This window comes from Toxotes jaculatrix, chromosome 3 (assembly GCF_017976425.1).
Source record: "Toxotes jaculatrix isolate fToxJac2 chromosome 3, fToxJac2.pri, whole genome shotgun sequence".
NCBI lineage: Eukaryota > Metazoa > Chordata > Actinopteri > Toxotidae > Toxotes > Toxotes jaculatrix.
In genome coordinates, this window is record NC_054396.1 from 11,108,980 (window position 1) to 11,132,218 (window position 23,239).

General features: G+C 41.6%; 1 protein-coding gene across 4 annotated transcripts in view; it reads right to left on the minus strand.

Moving 5' to 3' along the window:
- dlgap4b (discs, large (Drosophila) homolog-associated protein 4b) overlaps positions 1–23,239 on the minus strand; it is an 83,046-nt gene that overhangs the window by 12,258 nt on the left and 47,549 nt on the right. For 3 of the 4 annotated variants that reach the window (XM_041034115.1, XM_041034114.1, XM_041034117.1), the window contains exons 3-6: positions 10,354–11,621; positions 9,945–10,159; positions 7,399–7,549; positions 5,699–5,954 (exon numbers count right to left, since the gene is read on the minus strand). In XM_041034115.1, coding sequence (XP_040890049.1) covers positions 5,699–5,954; positions 7,399–7,549; positions 9,945–10,159; positions 10,354–11,547 — 1,816 coding nt within the window. In that variant the 5' untranslated portion in view covers positions 11,548–11,621. Of the gene's footprint in view, positions 1–5,698; positions 5,955–7,398; positions 7,550–8,328; positions 8,431–9,944; positions 10,160–10,353; positions 11,622–23,239 lie in introns of all 4 variants that reach the window. The other variant, XM_041034118.1, reaches the window with a different exon arrangement.

Genomic DNA, 23,239 nt, shown 5'->3' on the forward strand with positions numbered 1-23,239 from the left:
CCTCATTGTAAATAACAGCTGACAATACAAACGTCGCTCCAAATGTATGAGGATGCATGCCAGTGCCTTAGCACAGGCTTTCCCAGGGAAAGCAGGACATTTTGATGGCTGGAACACACACTCAGCTCCACATTTTAAAGCTGGGAACCACCAACCCAGTCTGCTCGTCAAAAAGTTGCCCATGACATTCACATAACAGTAAATAGATGTGTCAACCAACATCTCAGCTGTATCCACAGCTGTCATCATTTCAGAACAGCTCTTGTCCACTCCCTGCATCTTTCAAGACAGAGATCCTGTCTAATAAATTTATTTTAAGAAACGTGCAGTTTAACAACCCTCATTGCTATACAGAGTAGTCCACTAGTTGTGGATTATCCACTGGCCTCTGACAACCATCCTTGCCTCAGGAAAACCTGCTGAGACAGCTTTTCACTGCCCATGTCCCCACTCATGACAGAGATAGATGCTCAGCAGAATAGGGTCGTCACTGCTGTGGCAGCTATGTGATGTGTGTGTGTGTGTGTGTTTGGAACCTACCCTGCAGTTCTACAAGTGTAATATGCTTTTATCACTCTGAACAGAATTCACTCTTAAGTCTTAATACCACCGAATCTGCTTTATCCACACAAAAAAAAAGCCCCAAAATCATAACTGACATCTGCCTCCGAGATTAGGGAGGATATAAAGTTGTAGAGCCGGACACAATAAATGGGCCCGGCCAATATTATAAGCTGATTTTAGTGTACCACAAATATCTCAATATTGCTGTATATGATGGCCAATAAATGGCCTGAAACTACAGCAAAGAAACGCCAAAGATCATGTATTTTTGAGCTAATCTGGACACAGAGTAGTCATTGCACAGTTTCTCCACCAGAGAATATTTATTATTTTTAGCAGTTCTGACAGGACCTGTAAGCATCTGTAGGCTGTGGACGCTGCCCTTCTCCGTGACATCAAAGCATCTGCTTCTCTGTAAAGTCAAGGTCACTGAAACTGAAGGTGTTTCCCAGCTCTGACTTCCAGGGCTGCTACCCAACACTTTTTCAAGTAGCATTTAGCTCCAGGCAAAATGCTAACCTGAGTCCAGTCTCACAGAGCTGTTAGCATGGCTGTAGACATTCAGTTTTGTTGAGCTGAAAAATATCTTGCGAGTACATATTTTGATGCCAAATCACCAAATGAAATGTTTGTATACGTTAAGCATTAATGTTCAGTATTGACTGATACATAATTATCAGATGTTTGCTTAAGTTACAGCATTTGAGGATACTACAAGCAACTTAACAATGCAGTGCACGAGACAATGACATAAGTCATCAGACAGGTTTCAAACAAGTTTGGAGTTTACCCACACTGTCTACTGTTCATACTGTACTGTGGCTGTGGATGATCTCAGGAGTGAAACTGGCGAGTAACTGGTAACAGAACAATACTAAACAACAAATGTTGTAAAAGCATAATTTTATGCTGTAGCAAACAGATTATGGCACAGAAAATAGCATCTAGCTGACGTGTGATAATTGCCTGTGAAAGCTGGAAAATGCACCTGTGGCAGAATCTTCCCACAGGCAGATTGATTGTAAGTGGCACATGCTCTAGTTCAGATGGGCTCCTGTATTTGCTTACTTTACAGAACTCAGCCATACAAACTTACACAGCTGTGCAAGCATAAAACACATCCACTAATGCGTACCAGTTACTGACAACAGTACCGATGATGACAAAGCCTTCTCTAATCTTCAACATTCATCTCAATACACCTCAGCAGCTATAAAAGCCAAGTACTGTTGCTTTTTAATTAAGCTGAATCTGTGTACAAGAGCTGTTCAGTACAATGTACTGGTTGCTCTACAGAAGGAAATTTAACAACAGAAACAACCAGACGCTTTGTGCCAAAACGTTTAAGTGGAATCTGGAGTGGGCACTGAGCACTGCTGTTTTCATGCCATCTGGACAGTGGTGTTGTTGTTCACTGCAAGGCCTGGGTCAAGATGTGATTTTCAAGGCTGGAAAACAATTAGCTGCAAGAAGCTACATCAGCTGTTTCCAACAACCCAGCCACGGCTCTTCACTCACCTTTTCACTAGTGTAAAATGCACACAGTAAATTACAATGAACAGATTAAATCTCAGCTACAAATTCACAAATTGAAAGGGAAAAAAACCCACAAGAATCAATGGTCAATTTTAATGTGCTAGAACCCACACAGCAGTCTCCTCCCTGTTAACAGCGTTTTACTGTTTGCCATGGTGAGACTGTGCAGAGATGATTAACCAACCAGTGTTCCCACAACCACCGCTGGCAGCACACAACTTTTTAGTTCCCAAAGCCCAAGGTCAGTTTTAAAAAACTATTTTGCCTCTTTATAGTTTTTCTGTGTTGTGTTGTGCAATACTAACACTTCATTGACAGGAATGTTGTGTAGTGGCCAGCTGAGACAAGATGTTGACCAAATTGATTTAAAAGGCACACAGAATAGATGTTAATGCTGTTTACACGTATGTAAGGTCCTCGACATAGAACCATGTTAGCCATAATTCAGTGGAATGATTATTTTAGTTAAATGAAATGGGCACATTACAAAATTATTCATATCACTGGCACACCCTAAGTCAATTTGCATAAACCTTTGGTTAAGAGCACCGGTTGGTGTGTGTCAGTGTGCTCAAACAGACCCAACAACTGTTGGGCAGATAAAACAATGAAGATGACAGTTTTCCTCCAGCTTCTCTGGTATTATAAAAACCTGTTGAGCTATTTGACCAGTAACAATATAAATTTGAAGCTCATTAACTGAAGTGGTGCTGTGCTGTGGTCAATTGGCGCTGGACAAAAAGCAGAAACAATGAAAGACAAAAGGTGGATTGTGATGCTCTATTTAACAGTTTCGTATTGCTTGCCAAGTCGTCTGCTGCCTGCCAGTTGACCCATCTGTATCGTTTAATCCAATAACAGCCACAAGACACCGACAACCTTGCCTGAATCTATGACCACTCCCTTGTCATGAAAACCATTATCTCAATGAACGATTGTATTAAATGTGTTCAGCAACACCACCCCTATGAAACTACGCAGGCTTTTTATTAAATGTGACCTCAAAATGGGATTTAATCCATGTTGCAAATAGGCAGGCCACCATGTGAGACAAAACTGGGGCAGCCCTCAAATAATCCCCCATGAAGGCCAATTTTCCATTTCAGCAACCAAAAAGAATCAGCTTTTATGAAAGACGTGCAAATACACTGAACTGTAGGCAGCTAAATGGCCACGCAGACAAGTACATATACATGTTCACATACAGTTGAAGAGAACACCCCTCTTTTATCCTGAATCCCACGGTGGAGCATCACAGCCATGAAAACATTTACTACAAGAACATGCTTTTCTGATGACAGAGCACTTTGTACAGAAGACATGATTGGTAATACTGATAACTAATATTGGCCTATCATAGAAACATGTTTTGCCCAATATGTGATGATATAAACACTTTTTTTCCCCCAGGACACAATGTTGAAAAAGAAATAATAAATGGTGTCATCACATAGTTCGTCTATCATGTTTTCACTGAAAGGATGACAAACCATGAAATATTTCAATTATGGAGGCAGCTGTGAAAAAAAGCAGAAAAGGTTGTTTATCAGATGTTTATCTCAGAACTTGGAGACACCAGACTGACTTTAAAGCTGCCTCAAAATGTCCTACTCTCCTAAACCCTGTTTTAGTCTCGCTTAGTAATCTAAATCTGTTTGCATCTCACTCTTCATTGACTGTATATTTCCTAAACTGAATTTTTAGACACATGAGCCCGTTCCTCTAAACTGAACTAAAGTAGAGCAACAAATGCGCATATTAAAGTGTTAACCTAGTCCTCAAAGTTAATGCTGCTTTCAAAGAGACAGTCAGATGAGTGAGCCTGAGGTCGAGAGTAGTTTTTGTGTAACTAAACGGTCCTGGAGGCGATGGTCAATAGCACCTGCTCAGGTTTATACTTACATTAACTGCCAACAAAAAAAATTAAAATTAACTGCCAGCAAAGAGTGATGGAAGCAACAAACTGGGAGTAAAAAGTCGCTAAAGTCATCGTACGTCCAAATTTCAGTGGCCAATTGTTTAACAGTGTCCAGGCACCGAACAAGCTAGGCTACTAACGTTAGTAACGCAAAACACATTCAGCTCAATTAGCATCAACTTACAACGATGACAACCGTGAGGTGTCCACAAAATAAAGAGCGAAACTACTTACCCTGCTGACAGGTGAAGAGAAAAACGGAAGCACAGCCGTGTCTTCAGTTAGGACTTACAGTATTTTCAGAGCAGCTGTACCCGGAGTGGTAAAACAGCAAACTGCCTCTGTCAAAGCTGTGGTACTGGAGACACCGGGTTTCGCTGCCTTTTGTTTGGAGTTTGTCTGAGCTCGAGGGAGGCGTGGTGCCCTGTCTGCTGCTGCCTTCAACTGCGCCTCGGACAATCTATCATCACACTTAGATGACTGCAAATGTGACTTGGGTGCACATTCAAGCGCTTTTGACGGGCAGTGTAACAAAAAAAAAAAAAAAAAAAAAAAAAAAAAAAAACATGCTCGTAGTAGCAGACTTAGGAGATTTTTTTTGTATTAACGCGAAACACATTCAGCTCAATTGGGTGGGGTTTATGGCTCTTATCAGGTTTGGTGATATTTGCACGGAAGCACCTGCCTCAAAAATCAGCCACTACTAGCATTTAAACTACATCAATTTGAACAAATATAGAAAATTCAGACAATCCTGGAGGTCTTCAGCAATACCAGACAAAATGTGAACCATTCTACCAGCTTTAAGGCTGCATCTGCCCTTTGATAAATTTAGAAGACTGTGGCGAAGAGCGCCACGGTGTGGATGTTCAGTAATAATAACCCGAGCAGATGCACATAACTCTAACGCTCTGTCTCTAAACGCACACATCCTCAATCCTCATCCTCCCTCTGCTACTGCAAATTCATTATCGAGGTGGCAAGCAAATTGCCCAGTGCATGCTTGTGGTGCTGTGTCCTGTAGTCATGTCCTGTAATGATTTAAAGTGATAACCACTGCGATGCTTCATGTGGAAAATCAGCCCGATCTAGTGTGTGTCTCATAAATAGCTGTCCAACAACTGACAGAGCAGAGGGTTGAGCTGTGTGCACATCACTGGCCAACAGACTTTTTGGTTAAGGGATTTTTTTTTCTGTTTTAGTCCATGAAATGGTAGATTGATAAACCGATTCTTTTAAGGAGAAGTGAGCTGGTTTTCAAATTTGTTACTTGTGTGTGAAAGTAGGAGGAGTGGTCTGTCTGTAACCAAGCACTGTAGAAAGACTGCAGGTTGTTTATCCTTTGGGGCTTTGTCCAAGCCTGTGGCGATCAGGTTAGAGCCAAACTGTTCTTTCCAAGTCCTATATTTGGGGAGAGCAGAGGTGTAGCATGGGCAAAAAGGCTGCATTTGACCTAAAAATTCAGGTGTGTGCATGCTGGAGGACTAGTATCCCATGTGTCCCATGAGTCACTCTGGAAAAGGGGTCACAACCTTGCAAAAATGATCACGGTTTAACAACCAAATAAAAAACTAAAACACATGCGTCCTACATAAATATTTTCCCTATATGTATGGTTTATAAGGTCAAATCGGTTAATTTACAGCAAGTTTATCATCTGTTTTTCAGCCAGTGACTCACTGGTGCTGGTGCTGTAGGTGCGAACAGTGGTGTCAGTCAGAGGTGGTGAGCAGCCTGAGTCTATGGACGCTGTGTCGTCATCTTGGGAACAGCCGGCCTGGATGGCTCTCAGGTAGCTGTGGCTGCGGGATCGGAAGCATGTTGGCATGGGCAAGTCCGGAGGCTCTGGGTTGTCCTGAGAATGGGATCGGGAATCTCTGAATGTGGACTCTGAGCTGCGGTCCTCATAGTGATGACTCATCTCCAGGTCCCGTAGCTGGAGTGAGGAAAGGACAAGTTTGGCAAAGACATGGCAGTATGTGTGGCAAGGAGAACAGTACTGAACAGGTGGGTTCATTATGACCACAGCAGCTGTTCCCAGCGCTGGTGACCACCAACTACCCAGCTGAGCATGTCTGTTAAAGGAAGCTCTCCACCTGTGACAGATGTGATGGCATACAATAAAAATGGCACCAAAACTGTTAAAAGTTTTACTGTGTGAAAAACTGCAATTGGTGCTAAGTAGTGGGAAGCACAGAGCTGTGCAAACCCATTTAAACCAGTGTGACTGCCCTCAGGCTGGGTCTCTGGATGGGATGTCAATTCATCTGTAAAATTCATTTTCGTTTTTTTGACATTTCTTACATGGCCTATTCTATAAGACCTGTCATCTTACAGGAAGAAATGCCAAGGCAAGAGACTTCACTTTGAAAAGTTTTTTTTTAAATGTTTTTTTTACACAGAAACTGCATGCTTATAAAAAGTGAGCCATTTCCGAGCCTTCTTTTGAAGAGCAAGAACCAGCCTTGCAGATGATGGGTTTTATGTTCTGTTGGTTGACAGAAACAGCCTGTGTAAGAGTCAAAAATGTGTTTGTAGCAAAGGTATTTTGATGGTTCACTGACTGGTAACAGAGGGATGTAAGAGGTTAGTGCAAGAGAGGCAGCAAAAAAGAAAATAAAGCAGGACATCCGGTGGTTACAGCTATAGACATTTTGGAGTCAAGTTGAAGTTTTTCACTTTTCCCACTTGAAATGGATTTTGTTTTAAAAAGTTCAAACTGACCTAAACAAGTTATAATGAGTATTAAATTTGTTTGGCGTGCTCCTGTGCATGCAAATTACAGTTATAAATTCATATATTGGCCAAATTTGCTGTAAAGCAGTGACCTGTCAGAAATTGGGTGCAAATCCTGTACTAATAGCCTGCACTGCCTCATTTGACTAGTTCATTGAAAGTGATCAGAGCCACTTTGCACAGCTGTTCATCATCTCAGTGACCTTGTCAGTGGGAGGCTAATAGCTCTTATGTAAGTAGATGAATTAGACTTAAAACTACCAATGTCATTCGTTTTGGCTTTCAGTTTTATAACATTACTATGAGATACAGTTGGAAAATAGAGATTCTTTGTTCACAGGAAGCTCGTTTTATTACTGTCATTCAAGCTGTATCTGTGAAAATGCAAATTATAAGACGGAAATGAATGTAGCTCAAGGCATACAAAGGGGTCTTTGAAAATGACTGTTGGTTTGAAAGAAGAAAGTCTGCTAGGAGCTAAGTGATGCAAATTATGAGCAAGTACAAATGTACTCGTAACTCATTAGAAAAATATGAGAGAAAAAGAGACATAGACAGAGAGAAACCTTATTTGGCCTCTGATGGATCATAAAAAAGCAGCATTTAATGCAGTCCCTGTTTGTCCTCTCCGGACGAGCACTGACCTGTCCTATGCAGCTACGTCTGCCCAAGGTGCTGCAGGCCTGGCTGAAGTCATCATCATCCCAGCGTGGCAAAGACGAGATTGTACCCTCAATGCAGTCAAGGTTGTCCAGGCTGCGGTTGTTGGAGAGCTCTCTGAGAGACGGAAGACAACTGGGAAGGGAGTAAGGTGAGAGAAGAAATAAGGTAAAGAAGCTGTATTAAATTCAAAGCAATATCAGGAGTACATGAGGACACATTCGGAGAAACAGTTGATGTTTATATATGATGACAGGGAGGCAGAAGGGAAACATGGATTGGGGGAAAAAAATGAACGACCAGCAAAACTAGGAATTGAAAGAGAGATAAAAGGAGGATAAGGTTGTTATTCAAGTCATCCCTTTCATTTCCACTTTCATTTATGAGCCGTAATGAATCCAAATCTAGTCTGAATTACAATTTCATCTAATTTTAGCATTAGTCATTACAGCATCTGAGCATGCAAAGCCAGCGATGTCAGGCGACGCATGTACACAACTCTCTGTTCTATCATGGTGCCAAAGCCAAAGAACAGGTGTAAGTTTAATTGAACAGTAGCTCTGAATGTCTTATGCCATGTTTTTACATATTCTTTGTTGGCACACAGTGATTGTAACATGACAGTAAACTGTCATGCCATGGTCTAGGCACAAAGATGTCCCCTTATTCCTCCATTTGAATAGTATCAGACTCAGCTATTTTCCACCTAAAAGCGCTGGGCAGATGGTATTTACAAGCTTAAGGGAAACTGGCAGCTGTTGGCAGCAGGGCATGAATTTGGCATTCAGAGCTGCCACTGATTTTACATACATCTGAGAGGCAGAGTGCAAAGCCAATGATGATAGATCATCTAATCAGACAATAGATGTTTTGCACCACACCCCTGAGACGTGGCTTACAGACCTATCACTGACCTGCTCATTGACCTGCCCAGCTGGTGCAGAGAGGACACACTGTGGAGTGGAGACCACAGGGCATCCAGCTCCCCCTGCAACAAGGTGTAATCCAGGGTTCTGCTGCTCACGCCAATCAGGGTGGAGCAGACCGGAGGAGAATGGGGTCGGATGGTCAGGGATTGGCAGGGGGAGTAGGGTTAGTCATTCAAGCATGCTTCAGGGAAGAATAAATCCTCATATTTCTAAACACAGGCTTTAAAGGGATTTGAAATCTTTTATTTATGTGGAGGTGTGTAGCAGGTAGGCCTAAGGCTGTTTTTCTCAAGATGATGACCTCTTGTTTTGGTTGAATGGAGCTGAAGTCTGCATAAAGTGCTGCACTGACATTTCGACACCGCAACATTCAAACAACAAAAACTAGAACTACTTTATAAAAGGCATTGTCACAAATGGTGTTTTGAGGTTTTCAATCTCTGGACTGTAAGTTAGTTGATTATAATATACATGTGTGCTGATGAAACTTTAGAGCATAGTTAAATTTACTTATGATGACTGTACTGTATCTACTGAATGCAATGGACAGAGTATGTCAAAGCATAAAAGCCTTTGGCACAAGACAAAAAATAGCTTTAAGCATTCAACTTTTGTACCTATCTGGAGCCAGGCACATTTCAGATAGAAAACTATTTTATCTCAGACAGCAGACGTAACTGCTGCCAAAACTTGATATCACTTTAGAGCATTGTGAATGTCACTTTGAGTTATAAAGTATGAGTAGGTGTTACAAAAATACCACAGATCTGTCTTTCTAAAATTTGCTTAACATTACCTTGGACACAAATGAAAGACTGAATGTATTTTCTGTCATTTCATGAAAAGACACGATCACCTCAGCTATGGTGTGTCTTACTGCGCCTGTATCATATATTGTGCTATGTGTATATGCTGAATTGTGGTGATTTATTGGCTGAGTGCAAACAAAACTCATTGTCATATTGTGTAAACTGCACTAATGATGTCTATCACCCCTTAGACAAACTGTATGATAGTCATGCTGGCATATGGAGGAGTCTCCCACCACTTAATTCCATGTGTGAGTAAGTGCAGCTTGGACTGTGTGTGTATGATGTATACATTTATATTTTCCTGCATACTGGTAAGGCGGCTTTCTTCCTGTACACCCCAGGAAAGGGTGGTTTATTTATTTTCTTTTGATTGTAGAGAGGTTGTACCAATCAGTGTTCTTATGAGTGTTCACTGAAAATCAACACTTTTTAGGCACAAATTTTAACGACCCAATCAGGAACTTTTCATCCCAGCATAGTTTCATACAGAAAATAACTGAGGCCTTTAAATTAGACATAACAACTAATGTAAACAATTTTTTAATAGTATCAAAAAACATTACGGTAACTACTCAGATTCATACTTGTCTGATGTTAGTCTTTTTATGAAATTACCTGTCAATCATTTTGCCGGATAGCAGCTCACAACCCTGTGTTTTTCAGATTTCAAACATTGGGTTTCTTTGGTTAACATTTGCATCACATATTGTACCTTTAACATGCGGTTGCTGAGTACTCATGTTTACGGCATAATAAAGCACAGCTCTGTGTCTCGGTTTATTCTCTTACTTGCGTGGGGGTAGCTGGTCGCTCAGAGACTGCTGCGTAGCCCTGAGGTAGCTCTGGCGGCGAGCAGCAGTTTTTGGAGAGGGTTTGGGGCTTCCCTCCGAGTCGTCGCTGTCTTCCATGTCTCCCATGGCCTTCACATAGCTACCACTGCGCATCCGCCGACATGGGATTTCATTGGCACCCCCGCTGCGGCCTAATGTGCTACTCCAATCACCCTATAGGCAGCATTAAGTGGCTAAAATTAGTCTTCAGTTTCTTAACAATCTATGTCAACCCTGTATCACTGCATTAGTGCTTGATACTGAGGATGCTTTGACATTTATATTAACCTAAACGTAGGTTGTTTATGAATCTATAGATATAAATACTTTGTATCTATAAACGCAACATCAACATCAGGCCTACTCACCCTCCGTCCAACCTGCAGGTAGTTGCAGGTTAGTTCCTGTTGGCAGGATTTGGACTTAAGCATGGACCTGTCCAGAGTAGCTGACCCCTTCTGGATCACCTGTCTTGGCTGGCCCATGGTCAATGTGGACCAGGACCCTCCTTTCATATAGTCATTATCATTCAATACCAAACCTCCTGTTCCACCTAGGCCACCAACTCCTCCTTCCCCAGGCCCAAGTGTCTGATACTTCATGTCATTGCTGCTTTTGGAGGAGCTGATTGTGTTGAAGCCACTGTGGATGTATCTGCTCTGGCTCCCCTGGCTCTCGTGGCCAGTTGGACGCCCTAAAGTCATCATGGCCATGGTGTTATGGTAGCTGCTCAGATCGCTGCTGTCCAAATCGTCTGAGCTCCAGTAACCTGACATGTTGGAGCGTGGCCGTCTCTTGGCAGTTGCCTCTGATTTTGTTCCCCGATCTTTACTTTTGGATCTGCGATTCTGCTTGCCTCCATCATCGGTGCCAGAAGAGCCTCCACCACTGCCAGTAGAGCGTCCATTGACATTTCCTTTCATGTTGTGGCTTTCCAATGACTGGGACTTTGCGAACAGCTTCTGCACTGAGTGAAGCATATAACGGATGCGACCAGGACTGTCTGTGCGCTGCTTGGCGGCAGCAACAGCAGATGTTCGATGGAACTGCAATGTGCTGAATCCGTCACGGCTACCAGGCAGCTGCTTGTCAAACTCCAGCAGACTGGGGGGTGCCTGGTTCTTGGTCATATGATGTGATATAGTTGCTGAGCCGCTCGTAATCATAGGTGTTCGTCCGCTCAATCCTGCCATGCCCATACCTGTTCCCATGCCCATGGACATGGATGGCCCCATGGTCCCTGTACTTATTCCCCCAATACTGTCCCCAGGTGGGGAGAAGTCAGACTGGTCGTAGGAGTTGTAGTGAATCCTGGGGAAGGTGCTGCTGTTGGACAGCTGGTTGTTAAGGGGCAGCATGCAGTCTGGTGGAAAGGAGGTCGGGTTGGCCTGTGGGTAGAGGTGGGGGTCCATGGTGCCATAGTGGTCCATTGCAGGGCTCAGCAGGTAAGGGCTGCGTGGCAGCGTGCTGGTCTTCTGAGGGTAGAGGGCCTCTGGATGGCCTGAGGAAGGATCACAGGAGTCAGACAGGTGTCTGTTGCGGTTGGTCCCCAACCCTTTCATGATGGTGAGGAGGTCCAACACCCTAGAAGACCCCCAGCCCACGTAGAGTTGTCTGATGACCTTGAGGGCGACTCCTAGAAAACAGAGACGAACAGGACAGAAAGACACAACATAAAAAGAAGGAGGGAAGAAGTTTAGAATTGGTTACAAAACACCCAGACACAAACATACAAACTCAACAGCGCCTATCAGCTCAGCCACACAAACACGCCCACTTATATGTCAAACCAGACAACAAACAGGCTAGCTGTAGGGCTGTGAGGGAAATACTGTGTGGTGAATGAGCCAGCTTTCCACTGCCACCCACAGCCAACATCTGTGTTAAATTGCATGAGATGGATACAAAAACAACTTGTGGAATAAAGACAAGCTGGAGCTAGTGGGTCAGAGCATACATTGTGCGTAAGAGAACAATTGCTGGCAGTCATCTGAAACTCCAGACACCTCCACAGCTATGTGGGGATTTTACTGAAGCCAGTGAATCAGAGTAACTTCTGGTTTATTTTGTTAAATCATATAAAGAAAATTAAAAGTAGAAGACTTGCCTAAACATTTCCATTAATGTGCAAACAAATTAAACTTTGTGTTGGTGTAGCATTAAATATTAAATTCATAAGAAAAGAAACGATATATTATTTTCAAGATGAAAAAAAAATCAAAATGATTTATGTGCTGTCTCCGCCTACCTCTCCATGTATTCTACAGGTTAGCTGCGATACAAAACAGCCAAATTTCTAGGAGAGCCCTGTCTTTCAGCCCGTAGAACTCTGTCTGTCTCTGTCTGCCATTTAGTCCATCTGTTTCTCTTTCTCTCTTTTCCTCCACTGTTCCTTCTCTTTCCTCTTCCCACCTCCAGTGGGTATCCCTGGCACCGGTCACTGAGTTCCTGTCCTATCTTTGCATGGTGAGCCAAGGATGGCGGGGAGACTGTCATAGTGAAACCAGCAAAGAGGATTTGACCAGCGGGAGGTGGGCGGCAGGAGTTGGCAGCTACACCTCCTTGTCCTCCTAGTCAAGCTGTGCCAATGCCCTGGCTGGCAAGGCTGCAAGGATGGTATTTCTTGTCATGGAAATGGTAGATGACTATGGATGAGGAATATTATGTAAAGGTAAAGAAAGATTATACAAACTTCATATTCCACATATATATCCATATATTACTTCTTATCAAGGGTAGCACTGTAATAATAACCAGTAGAAAAAGGGTTTTGTAAAAGAAAACTAGGAAGCCACCATTCAAACAGACAGACACCCGTCTGATTTCAGCTTCCTACCAGCCTGGTCTGCTCTCTTCCTCAGAAAAGGGGAGACACTAACATTTTAAGCAAAAAGAATATTTTTAAGTGAATGCAGATTAACAGAGTACTGCTTTGCTTTGGGACTCCAAATTATCTGAAATCCCAGCAATGAATGTTTCCTTTACTGCAGCTTGTGGACCTAAACAGGTAGAATTTTGGTCGTTTTCATGCTTGTCTATCACAAATGTCTCCTGAATCCATCTGTCACTTATTATTAGTTTTGGCAGCTGTTGGTGACAAGCAGAACCCTGGGAGCCCTGGCATGACACTTTAAATCAGTTTCCATAACTCTAATGTCTAATATTCAAATAATTCCTTCCTTATTTTGGTTCACTTTTAATATAGTTATACAACACTCTTCTATCAAATTCCTCTCCAAGGTTGAGTTATGGTGTATGACAGCATGGAGTAAATTACATTTTGATTGGAATGAAAAAAAGATGAATGATATCTTGTTATTAGCGGTCCTGCAGATTTCCAGCAGATATGAAGAAAACTAATAAAGTGGTTAAGAACTCAATCTCATCTTCAGCACGGTACATTTAATCTTAATTTATCCAGAGGAAGTCAGTCGGGCAGGCCAGCGACACCTTACTGAAAATTCATACATTTGTAGATGTACCTTTTTGCTATGGGGTGTCCTGTGGGCCAGCGGTCTAACCATGACTCCTCCACTTTGATTCTGGTCATGTACTCTTATTGCACAAATGCCAGAAAAATAAACTACAAAACAACAGAAGCTGCTTCCATGGAGAGGGGACGATATTGCCTACTCTTTTAAACCACTATCCCGTTCTTAAAGCAGCCAGCAGTTTAAAAAAAACCCTGACATCTCAGCCTCGTCCTGAAGACAAGTCTACATCTGCTTTGTAGTCCTGTCATCTATAAAACATACAAAATTCTTTGTTAAAGCTCTGTAGGGACAGATATTTTCAAAAAAATCTCTGTGCTCACGTTCATGGAGCTAAAAACCTGGAGAGAAGGAGAGAATGAGATAATTACAGCGAACTGCTCAACAGGTAATAAGTGATGGGATGTGAGAAAAGCGGCTCACTTACAAGATTGCACTTCATTTGCAGGCCGGTGTGAATTCATTTTGATTCACTGTTTCAGAGGAGTATCGTGCGTTACCTTGCCTTTACATTAAGTGCGCTCACACGCACTTTACTTTTACACACTTTTAGCAATTAGCCATTAAAAAAAAAAAAATCTCCATATAAATTATAGGCCTGCCTTTCATGCCACCATTATTAGCATGCTGCAGGCACAGACTCATTTAGTGTCATTAACAGAGCCTTTCTGAGTGCCATCTCCGCTGATAGGGTCAAATCCTCTAAATCCTTTTACACCACATTAGCTAACTGCCTCATATCCCGTCGTGATACGCCACTCAGCTGAGCTTAGCACACCCTCCTCAATGTGTCAACCAGTACGGCTCGAAATGACACTGATAGTGGCATAATTAATGAAGGCAGGATCGTAAACTGAACACTGCCAGTCAAAAGTTTTGAACACTTTAGCACACTCAGAGCATTTTTGCATTTAATGTTAATGCTCTCTAACTACTGTGGATAGTTATGCTCTAAAATGAGAAAAAACAAGGAAGGTACAAGAAAAATGAGTTTATTCCATTGGATATGACCAAGAAATCTAAATCACTCTGATAAAGAGTAGCCAAAAGCAATAACTATAAATTTGTCTTATTTAAAATATATTTTTTAATCTACAATTAAATTCTAGGACATATATGACATTTAACCAAAAATATTCAAATGTAGGGTATCCATATTTTCACAGACAAAAATTGATAATGATAAAAACAAGTGATTTATTATTTCCTTAGAAGCAATTGGTCACTCTGTCAAAGAATGGGAAAGTGGCCAAGTTGAATGTCTTCATTGGAGAGATGCAGAGCAGCTCTTGGAAAATGTGAAGATTCAGTCTTTGTCCTCTGAATGAAAATGTTGAATATAATATGGCGGCTTGAACACAGCAGGATAACTCCAAATCCCTGGAAGTCGTTGCAGGTTAATATGAGATTTTTTAATTTTTTTTTTTTTCGCAGGGCAAAAAAAAGCCATGTGAAAATCAAGCCTAGTAACTAATGTTTATGCATCATGGATAACCACTGATATCAGTACATAAGATACAAGCCTGCAATAAGCTCACTGCAATGTAATGGTAATAGAGGCCAAGAGGCATTTTGACCCTCAGATAAGCGAAAGAAAAGGATTCAGGTCAAGCTTCTGAATTTATAATCTAAGTGCTGGACAGAACAAGTGTGTGTGTGTGTGTGTATTTCTGTCTGTGTGTACAGCACTCAGATAATAGTTTGCTCTCAAATACATGCACAGAACAACATTAATTTGTCTGTGTTTGTGAGTGTTTCTACACCCTGCTTGGAGCGTCTGGTGGCAGCATCTCCCTGCCTTGTGCACTGGGGAGCTGCCATCTGCTCCTCCAGTGGGGAAAGGGGCGTTTGGCTTCGTGTCCAATTTATGACCTTAACCATTCTCTCAGCCACCACAACCTGAGAACCACAGGCAGTTCATGCTACGAACCAGAAGAGGGCGATCACAGTCAATAAGAGTTGGACTGTTCAGCCAAGTTCCATCATTTTCTCATGTTTTCATGCAGCAAGTGGGGAGTTTATGACAATACATGTTTGAGTCAGAATTAACAGAGTCACAGAACCTGACGGAGCATTGGAGACGTGATGAAATATGTGGATGTGGATGTCAAATAATATTTAAATAATGACTAAAAGCAAAAAGTAATACCTGAAGCATTCATTATCTTTTCTGATGTTCATATATCAGAGAGTGACAGTACATTTCAGCCTGGGTGTCTGCTTATTTGCAGTGTTACAAAAAGCAATCAGATCCTTCACTTCACTCCTCCACTGTAAGTACAAGTACCAGTACATTAATTTAAACTCCACTATAAATGCAAATTCGTACATTTAAAACTTTCACCAGCAAAATCACTCTTTATTTAATGTAAATTCTTAATCGGAAAAGTAATTAGCTGCTATCCCTCTCAAATATATGTAGTGAAGTAAAACGTACAATATGTGCCCATCAAATGTACTTGAATTGAAGTATATCTGTGGCTTAAAATGGAAATACTCAAGTACGAGCACCTCCAGACTGTATTTCAATGCTAATTTGTCAAACATACTACAGCCCCACAGGGACTAAGATTTTGGGATGAAATGGTTGATTGTAGTAAAAAAAAAGACATTAAATAGCAACACAAAATAAAAATATGAAATACTGGGATCAGTTGTGATCTTTAAACCCATACTGGTTGAATCCTAATTGGCACTTTCATGTCTAATATATTAGTGACTGTATGTTGGTCCTCACCCAGTCAGCCCTCCCTCTGTTTACCTTCAATAAAATGCCCATCTGTCAGTATCAATATTTGAAAATAAAAAAAAGCAGGAAATGAAGATTTCATCCATTCTATGTCCAACACAATTCACACATTTCCTGGCACGAAATAGTTCCAAATTAAATCTGAAAGTGAGAATTTTTATTCTCAATATTTTCATTCACAGACCTAAGCGTTTCCATCCTGGAGACATTCAAACTGATTGATAGATTCTGTCTCAAAACGTCTATGTTGAAGCCTGTGAGTTGCCAGATTTTTCAACCAGTGGCCAATTTCTAGATTGGCAAGTCTGTGGGCGGCCAGATTTAGATGAGAGACTGTGCAAAGGACATCATCTCCCCTCATCTGAGCAACACAAGGCAGTTTGTCAGAGCACAGCTCAGTCAGTCAGCCCCGAGCCCATCTGCTCCATAGGCTTACAGCAATGCCCTGGAAGACAGGGCAGTTCCATGTGTGTGTTTGTGTGCTGTGTCTAAAGGCAGTGTGTGTGTGTCACATGTAACGAGGCAGACGAATGCTTGCAGACTGCTGGTGAGGAGGAAGGGACAGAAGGAAGTGAGGGAAAAGCTGTGGGGAGGAAGGTGTGGGTTTTGACGGCAGTGAAAATGAAAGCAATCTAAAGGGAACGAGATGGTGTGAAAATGAGTAAATGTGTTGTAAACTGTGCACTGGGGAGACGGAGAAGAAATATAAAAAAGAAGCAGAGGAAGTTGAGAGGTAGAGAGAGGCAAGTAAGGAGAAGGACTGAACGGAGGAGGAAGCAAGAGAGCAGGTTTTTATTTTTTTGCATATGGAAAAGAAACAAGCCAAGGTTTCAGCTGAGGAGAGGTAATCAGACAATAACGGAGGAGGAGATGTGTGTTAGTGAGCAGAGCGTTTGATGCATGTGTTTATCCCAGAAAAAAGGTGTGAGGGTGTAAATGAGTGTGAATATGAGAGGCATATGTGTGTGCAAGATAATAATTGCCTATGACTGCTTGAGAGATTAAAATTTTCTTAGCTTTGTTTTAAGTTACAAGGATTTGCTCCTTCAAGTGAGAATTAATTGAATAGTCAGTCAGCAAAAGCCTCTGAGTGCTGAGTGTTTGCGAGTGAACACACATACACAAACACTCACTTATATGTATGTGTGTCACGTAATTAATAATAAATAGTGTAAATGTGCGTGCATGCATGCATATGTGTGTGTGTGTGTGTGTGTGTGTGTGTGTGTGTGTGTGTGTGTGTGTGTGTGTGTGTGTGTGTGTGTGAAGCAGGCTAACCTTGTCCTAATTACACTCTATCTGTTCCATCAGTGCTGTGCTCTGGCCTATTTTCACAGCTATAAATTTACCGCTCTCCCCTCTGTTGTGATAGATGACCCATTCATTTTAGCCCATCTCTGAAGACTGTGAGCCAGAAAGGAAGTCAGTGAAAGACAGTGGCACCACTTCACTGCTTATTATGGCAACGGAACTTTCCATGTCCTCAAAGCTATTTCTGGTTTTGAAGTTGGTGCATTAAAGGAGTATGGTGCATTGTTGTTGCTGTTGCCATTTTTGTTTTTTAGGATGAGGAAAGCCTAGTATTTAAAAAAAAAAAGAAAAAAGAAACACTGAATACATTTACAGCTGAAGCTAAATGTAGCACCTGGAGATCTCGACAGTGTTGCGAGTGTTTTACATTTAAGAAAGCAGCTCTTTCTTGTCACTACAGCCTGCAAATGATTTATGAATTTGTAGTCCTGATTATCATAAACTGTTAGCAGTGGTTAGAGACTCCCAGGTTTATAGATGCTATTCTGTCACTATTCCTGAACAAGTGAAAAGGCAAGAGGTCAGTAAAATGTGTTCTTGTACGACTCAGCTCTGTGAATACACTGTTGCTGTCAGACAGACACTTTCTTATGTCAGAAAACTTTTAGATTTGCAATCAGTGTGTTTTGCCGCTGGGCTCAACAATTTTAACACATAAATAATATGCCTCTCGTGTTCTAATATTCAGTATTTCTGAAACAACTCAGCAGGTTTTAAGTGAACGCGTGTGCTCACACATCATGCAGACTAATCAGGATGTCCGCTTTGAATTCAAGAGTAAAAATACATATGCCAAAAAAAAAAAAAAAAACTAAACCATTGAAGTCCCACTTGCAGGTCCTTGATAAGACAGCAGTGATAACCAATCATGTTCTGCAAAAAAGTTCTGATTTTGTGTCAAGTTATTTCCCAATCTGTTTTATAATCCACACAGTAAACACACACACAAGCGCTTTCTAAATGTTTGCACTATGATTCAGGTCCAAAGCAAAGTCTGAGTACAAATCAGCCCATAACAATTTGGATTTGTAAAAACCAGAGCTACTGTGGATTTGAAAATAATAACAAGGGAAAGTGAAAACATTTAATCATAGAACCTGCAGTTTATTCTTTTCGCCTCTAATCTACATGTATGTGATTGTGGCCACGTACAATACTCACATGCAAGTACAATATTCACATGCTCACATGCACAATGAGAGAGTTGTTTTTCTGTGTAATTGTTCCTCATCTTCATACTGGCTGTTAAATGATCCCTTCATAGTGCGACTCCAGTGTAAGAGATTGGAGACAAAATCCCGTCCTTGTTCTCTGCACAAACACATTTTAAAGTTCAGTAGAAGATAATAAGTTGCTTCAGAAGCCTGAGATACTAAAATCAAGAGGGTATCTTCCACAGTTATAGTGACTCTTTTGTGCACAAAACCTCTCTTTGTTTCCACAAACAGTGTTTTCTTGCTGAGCTGCAGGAGACAGAGTAACACAAAGAGGGAATTTCGTACTAAAAGGACTTTAACTTTGGAAGATACTCACTTGATTTGCCTAATTCAGACCGTTGAAACCTCCCATTCAGCTTCAGCAAACTTTGAAATGTATTTTTGCATAAACTGTATTAGGACTTGAACTGAATTGGGAAAAAAATCATGAATGGTGCTTTTAAACATTAAATCTGCAGGAGGCAGCGGGTTAGCTTCTTGAATTAGAACCATGTTCGAAAGGAACAAACACTAAACTACATTACTAAAGGTAATATAACCAATCTGAACCCAGTTTTTAAGCTGAAGACATGGTGGGCAGACATGGCCTTGTGCCACTTCATTTGAAAGTGTATTTTTTATAGTCGGGAACGACACAGGGATGGGTGTCTCTCTCTGGGTGCCGCACACAGTGGAGTGCAGAGGGAGGAGAGGGTTGTGGGTTACAGCTGTGGCCTCTATCTCTAGATTCAGGGCAAATCAGAAGGACTAATGCAAACAGACATAGAGATGTGAACATATGCACACACACACACACACACACACACACACACACACACACACACACACACACACACACACACAGATACTAACATATTTTTATGAATGCACATATATTAAGAAGCTTAAATGCAAAGACACTGCAAACGCTCACTCTCACTCAGATAGTAAGAATCCACTTCAAAGGAATTATAAATTCAGCCCAGTATTTAGTTATTTAGCCTGTCTTTCATGTTTTTGAGTACAATTAAAACTTCTGAGTGCAAGACACAGTTAAATGGAGAGGTAAAAAGGGGATTGATGCTTTTATCATGTGTAAACTTGAAAGCTTTGATGAAAGCTCTCAATCTTATTCCTGAGCTTCAGCTCAGTGACGTCCTGTGCTTTCTGCGAGTTGCTGCACTGCATGTCTATGAGCTATGAACAGTCCCCCACAGTATGTTATGAACAACCATAGCACGGCTATAAATCCCAGCAGGATAAGCCTTAAACCTCACCCACTTCAAAATGCCCTTGGCCTGACACACAATATCCACAGTTCACTCTAACGCATCCGCAAAGCCTTGAACCCCCCCCACAGAGGAAGCAGCAGCGCAGTGAGATTTCCTGCTGTGAAAGGAAAGGGTGAAAAGTTACTTCCTGTCAAGATGTGAGGGGCAGCCATGTGACAGGGGAGAGAGGACAGGGGTCCCTTCTGGACGCCAAGTGGGCCAACCCTGTGTTCATGCCTCACAATGCCCACGTGACCTCACAATAATACCCTAATGGCCGTCTGTCAACCTATCAACTCGTCAACTGCTCAGGGATGAGCTGTTGTCTTGACAACGGTCATAAAGCCAGCAGGACGGGCAGAGATGGTACGTATATACGTTTTTTTTATCACACAGACTGCTGACATTTAGAAGACGTGAGCTACAGCCCTAGGACTATATAGTTTTTATATACAGTCTATGGTTGCCCAAAGTCACGTGGATGTATTATACAACATGTGAATCCAGACCATGAGGAAGCGTAGTTCATTTAAGGTCCTTTTCAGAAATTTTTGTTAACAACACAATTTTTTGGTCACACACAGACCATGGTTGAGTCTTGGATTGCACCAGTGCCATATGATGCCATCTCCACAAAGCAAGCAGAGACTAGTGGAATGCATGCTGTCCAACTGAGAGTCAAAGTAAACCCATGGCTGATGAACAAAGCAGAGTATCTGGCAAGATAAGGACAAATAGTTTTTTTTATGTTTACCATGCTCATCATCTTGGTTTAGGGTGTTAGCATGCAAAAAAATTTCTAATTTAAACTAAACACAAATTACAGCTGAGTCTGATGGGAATGTCATTAGCTTTACAGCTAAAAGTCAAGGAATCACCAAAGTGTCAGATCAGATCAGATTTACTGACAGACCATCCAGTTTATCAAATTCCTGTTGGGTTTGGTGTTGTATAACATGTTTTAAACCTATAAAAATTTGCACATCAGTCTCTGTTCAGTCTACTCTTTGACCTCACAATTGGTCATAACTTTGTTTTCATGTCTCATGCACATAAAGCACTGCCCTTTTGAATTTTAGCTGTTGAACCCAAGCTGTAGAATCATGGGCTGCAGAGCTTCCTGGTCTCTCAGAACTGGAACAAAGTACATTCTGCCACGATATAAAAACATGAGTTACTTCTCCCTGGGAAGGTCAAATGGCTCTATTCATGTTTTAGTACATTTGGCGTGCTTGAAAAAAGAACATACCCTGCAACGGAAATGAGATAACTGAGAAAAAAGTAATTGGTTTTTACATATTTTCCACACTCACAAACAGCAAACTATAAAAATGCCCAGCAATATTTGGATTTACAACCCATTATTGTGTTAACATCTAAAAGTTGTAAACAATGAAATAAAGGCCTATTTCTTCAGGGTGTGATTTGTAAATTAGAGGCATTTTTATGACTTTATCACTACTTAATCAACAGTCTCCCATAAGGTTTCCTTCCCCCTTGTGCTTTGAATATCACCACTGATGCTCATTACCTTGTTAAACTGCACTGAAGCAGGTAATGTGCTTCTTTGCTGATAGGATTTCTGAGTCAGAGAGGATGTTGACCTTGGCATAGTAACGCAGAGTGACATTTAATTTTTTACATGTTCTATTCACAGTGTGTGTGGGCTGCGTGTTTGCGAGCGAGTTTGTCCTCATATATTCCAACATATCCATTTAACAAATGTTTTCTCTGGAATGACTCATCTAAAAATACACAGATTTCAGGGGTAGCAGCACATCTCATCTCTGGGGGAAACCAACAATTCATCTATGCTTTTTAGGCACCATAAATAATGAAAGGCAGAAAACGAGGGTGGTTCACGCCTCATTTTAAATCTGTTTGGGCGCAGCAAATTAAAGGCGGCAGTAAAAGGGATTAAATAATTCTGGATCCTTCACAGGTGATTCCCAAAATATATACAATGTGTAGGCTTTATAACAGTACAGGATGAGCACTTTATAATATCAGTGTGTTGAGAGGAGGGAAGGAGTGAGGAGACAAAAGAAGTTCTACACTGTGATTCAGGAAAATTGTCTCCTTCCTCTTTGTGTGCAGACAGGTAGGAGAGGGTAATGCATCCATCACAGCTGTCCTTTGCAGCCCTGCTCTCCTCCCTACATTCTCATTCACACAGTGAGCTCAGCTTTGATCATAGTGTTTCAGTACTGTGGCTGTATCCTCTCTGTCTTTCCTCTGTGAAGCTATCATTGATCTGATTATCCTCTGGCAAACGCTGCGCTACGCTCACTTTGACCTAAAAATGGAAAAGCATAAATTAATCCACCACGGTGAAAGTTGTACAATTCATTTGTTATCAAACTACGATGCACCTTTTGTGGATGGTCACTGTACAAGAGCCGGTGTCAAATGCAACCTTCGGATCCAATACTAACACCTCTAGTAGGGCCTATTGTGAGTGTGATGTCAGCTACACCCTCTCATCTTCCACCCTAGGGAGACTCCCATCTGGGGCCTTGTGGGAAGGATTGAGAGGAGACCTGTGATTGGAGCTTCCTGTTATCTCCTAACCACAGCAACACGGCTGGCAGGACCCCTGTTCCTGCAGAAAAGTGGCAATATGTGTCTATGTGCGTGGGTCTGCTGAGATGTCTGTGTGTGCATGTGTGTGAATGTCAAGGACTGCATTTGCATGCAAATGCATGTGTCTCTGAGTGCACGTGTGTTCATGAGATCCAGGATGTACGGATGTAAATATTTGAGAGAAACTACAAAGACAGAATCTTGTATGTGTGTGTATGTAGGTGTGTGTGGGAATGAAGGACAGTGGCTTGACAATGTATGTGAGAAGTGGTCATGTTTGTGGGTATAATCCTTAAATCCATCCATCCATCCATCCATCTTCTATACCTTATCCGGACTCAGGTCACAGTGGCAGCAGGTTAAGCAATGTAGTCCAGACACCCCTTTCCCCAGCAGCGTTCTCCTTGGGGAACTGGAAAGCTTTGGCTTTCACCACAAAGGTCCGGTACAATGCTCGAATTACAACTGCACCAATTCGCATGTCAGTCTCATGCCCTGTTTTACCCTCAGTTGACCCTGAGATATCTTGTACTATGTACACAGTTTCAAATTTCCACTGAAATGACAGACTGGAGAAGAAGCCATATAAAATCTCTCTAAAGCCACTTTCAAGAGGCAGAACCATATGTTTAAATATGTATAATGCCATATGT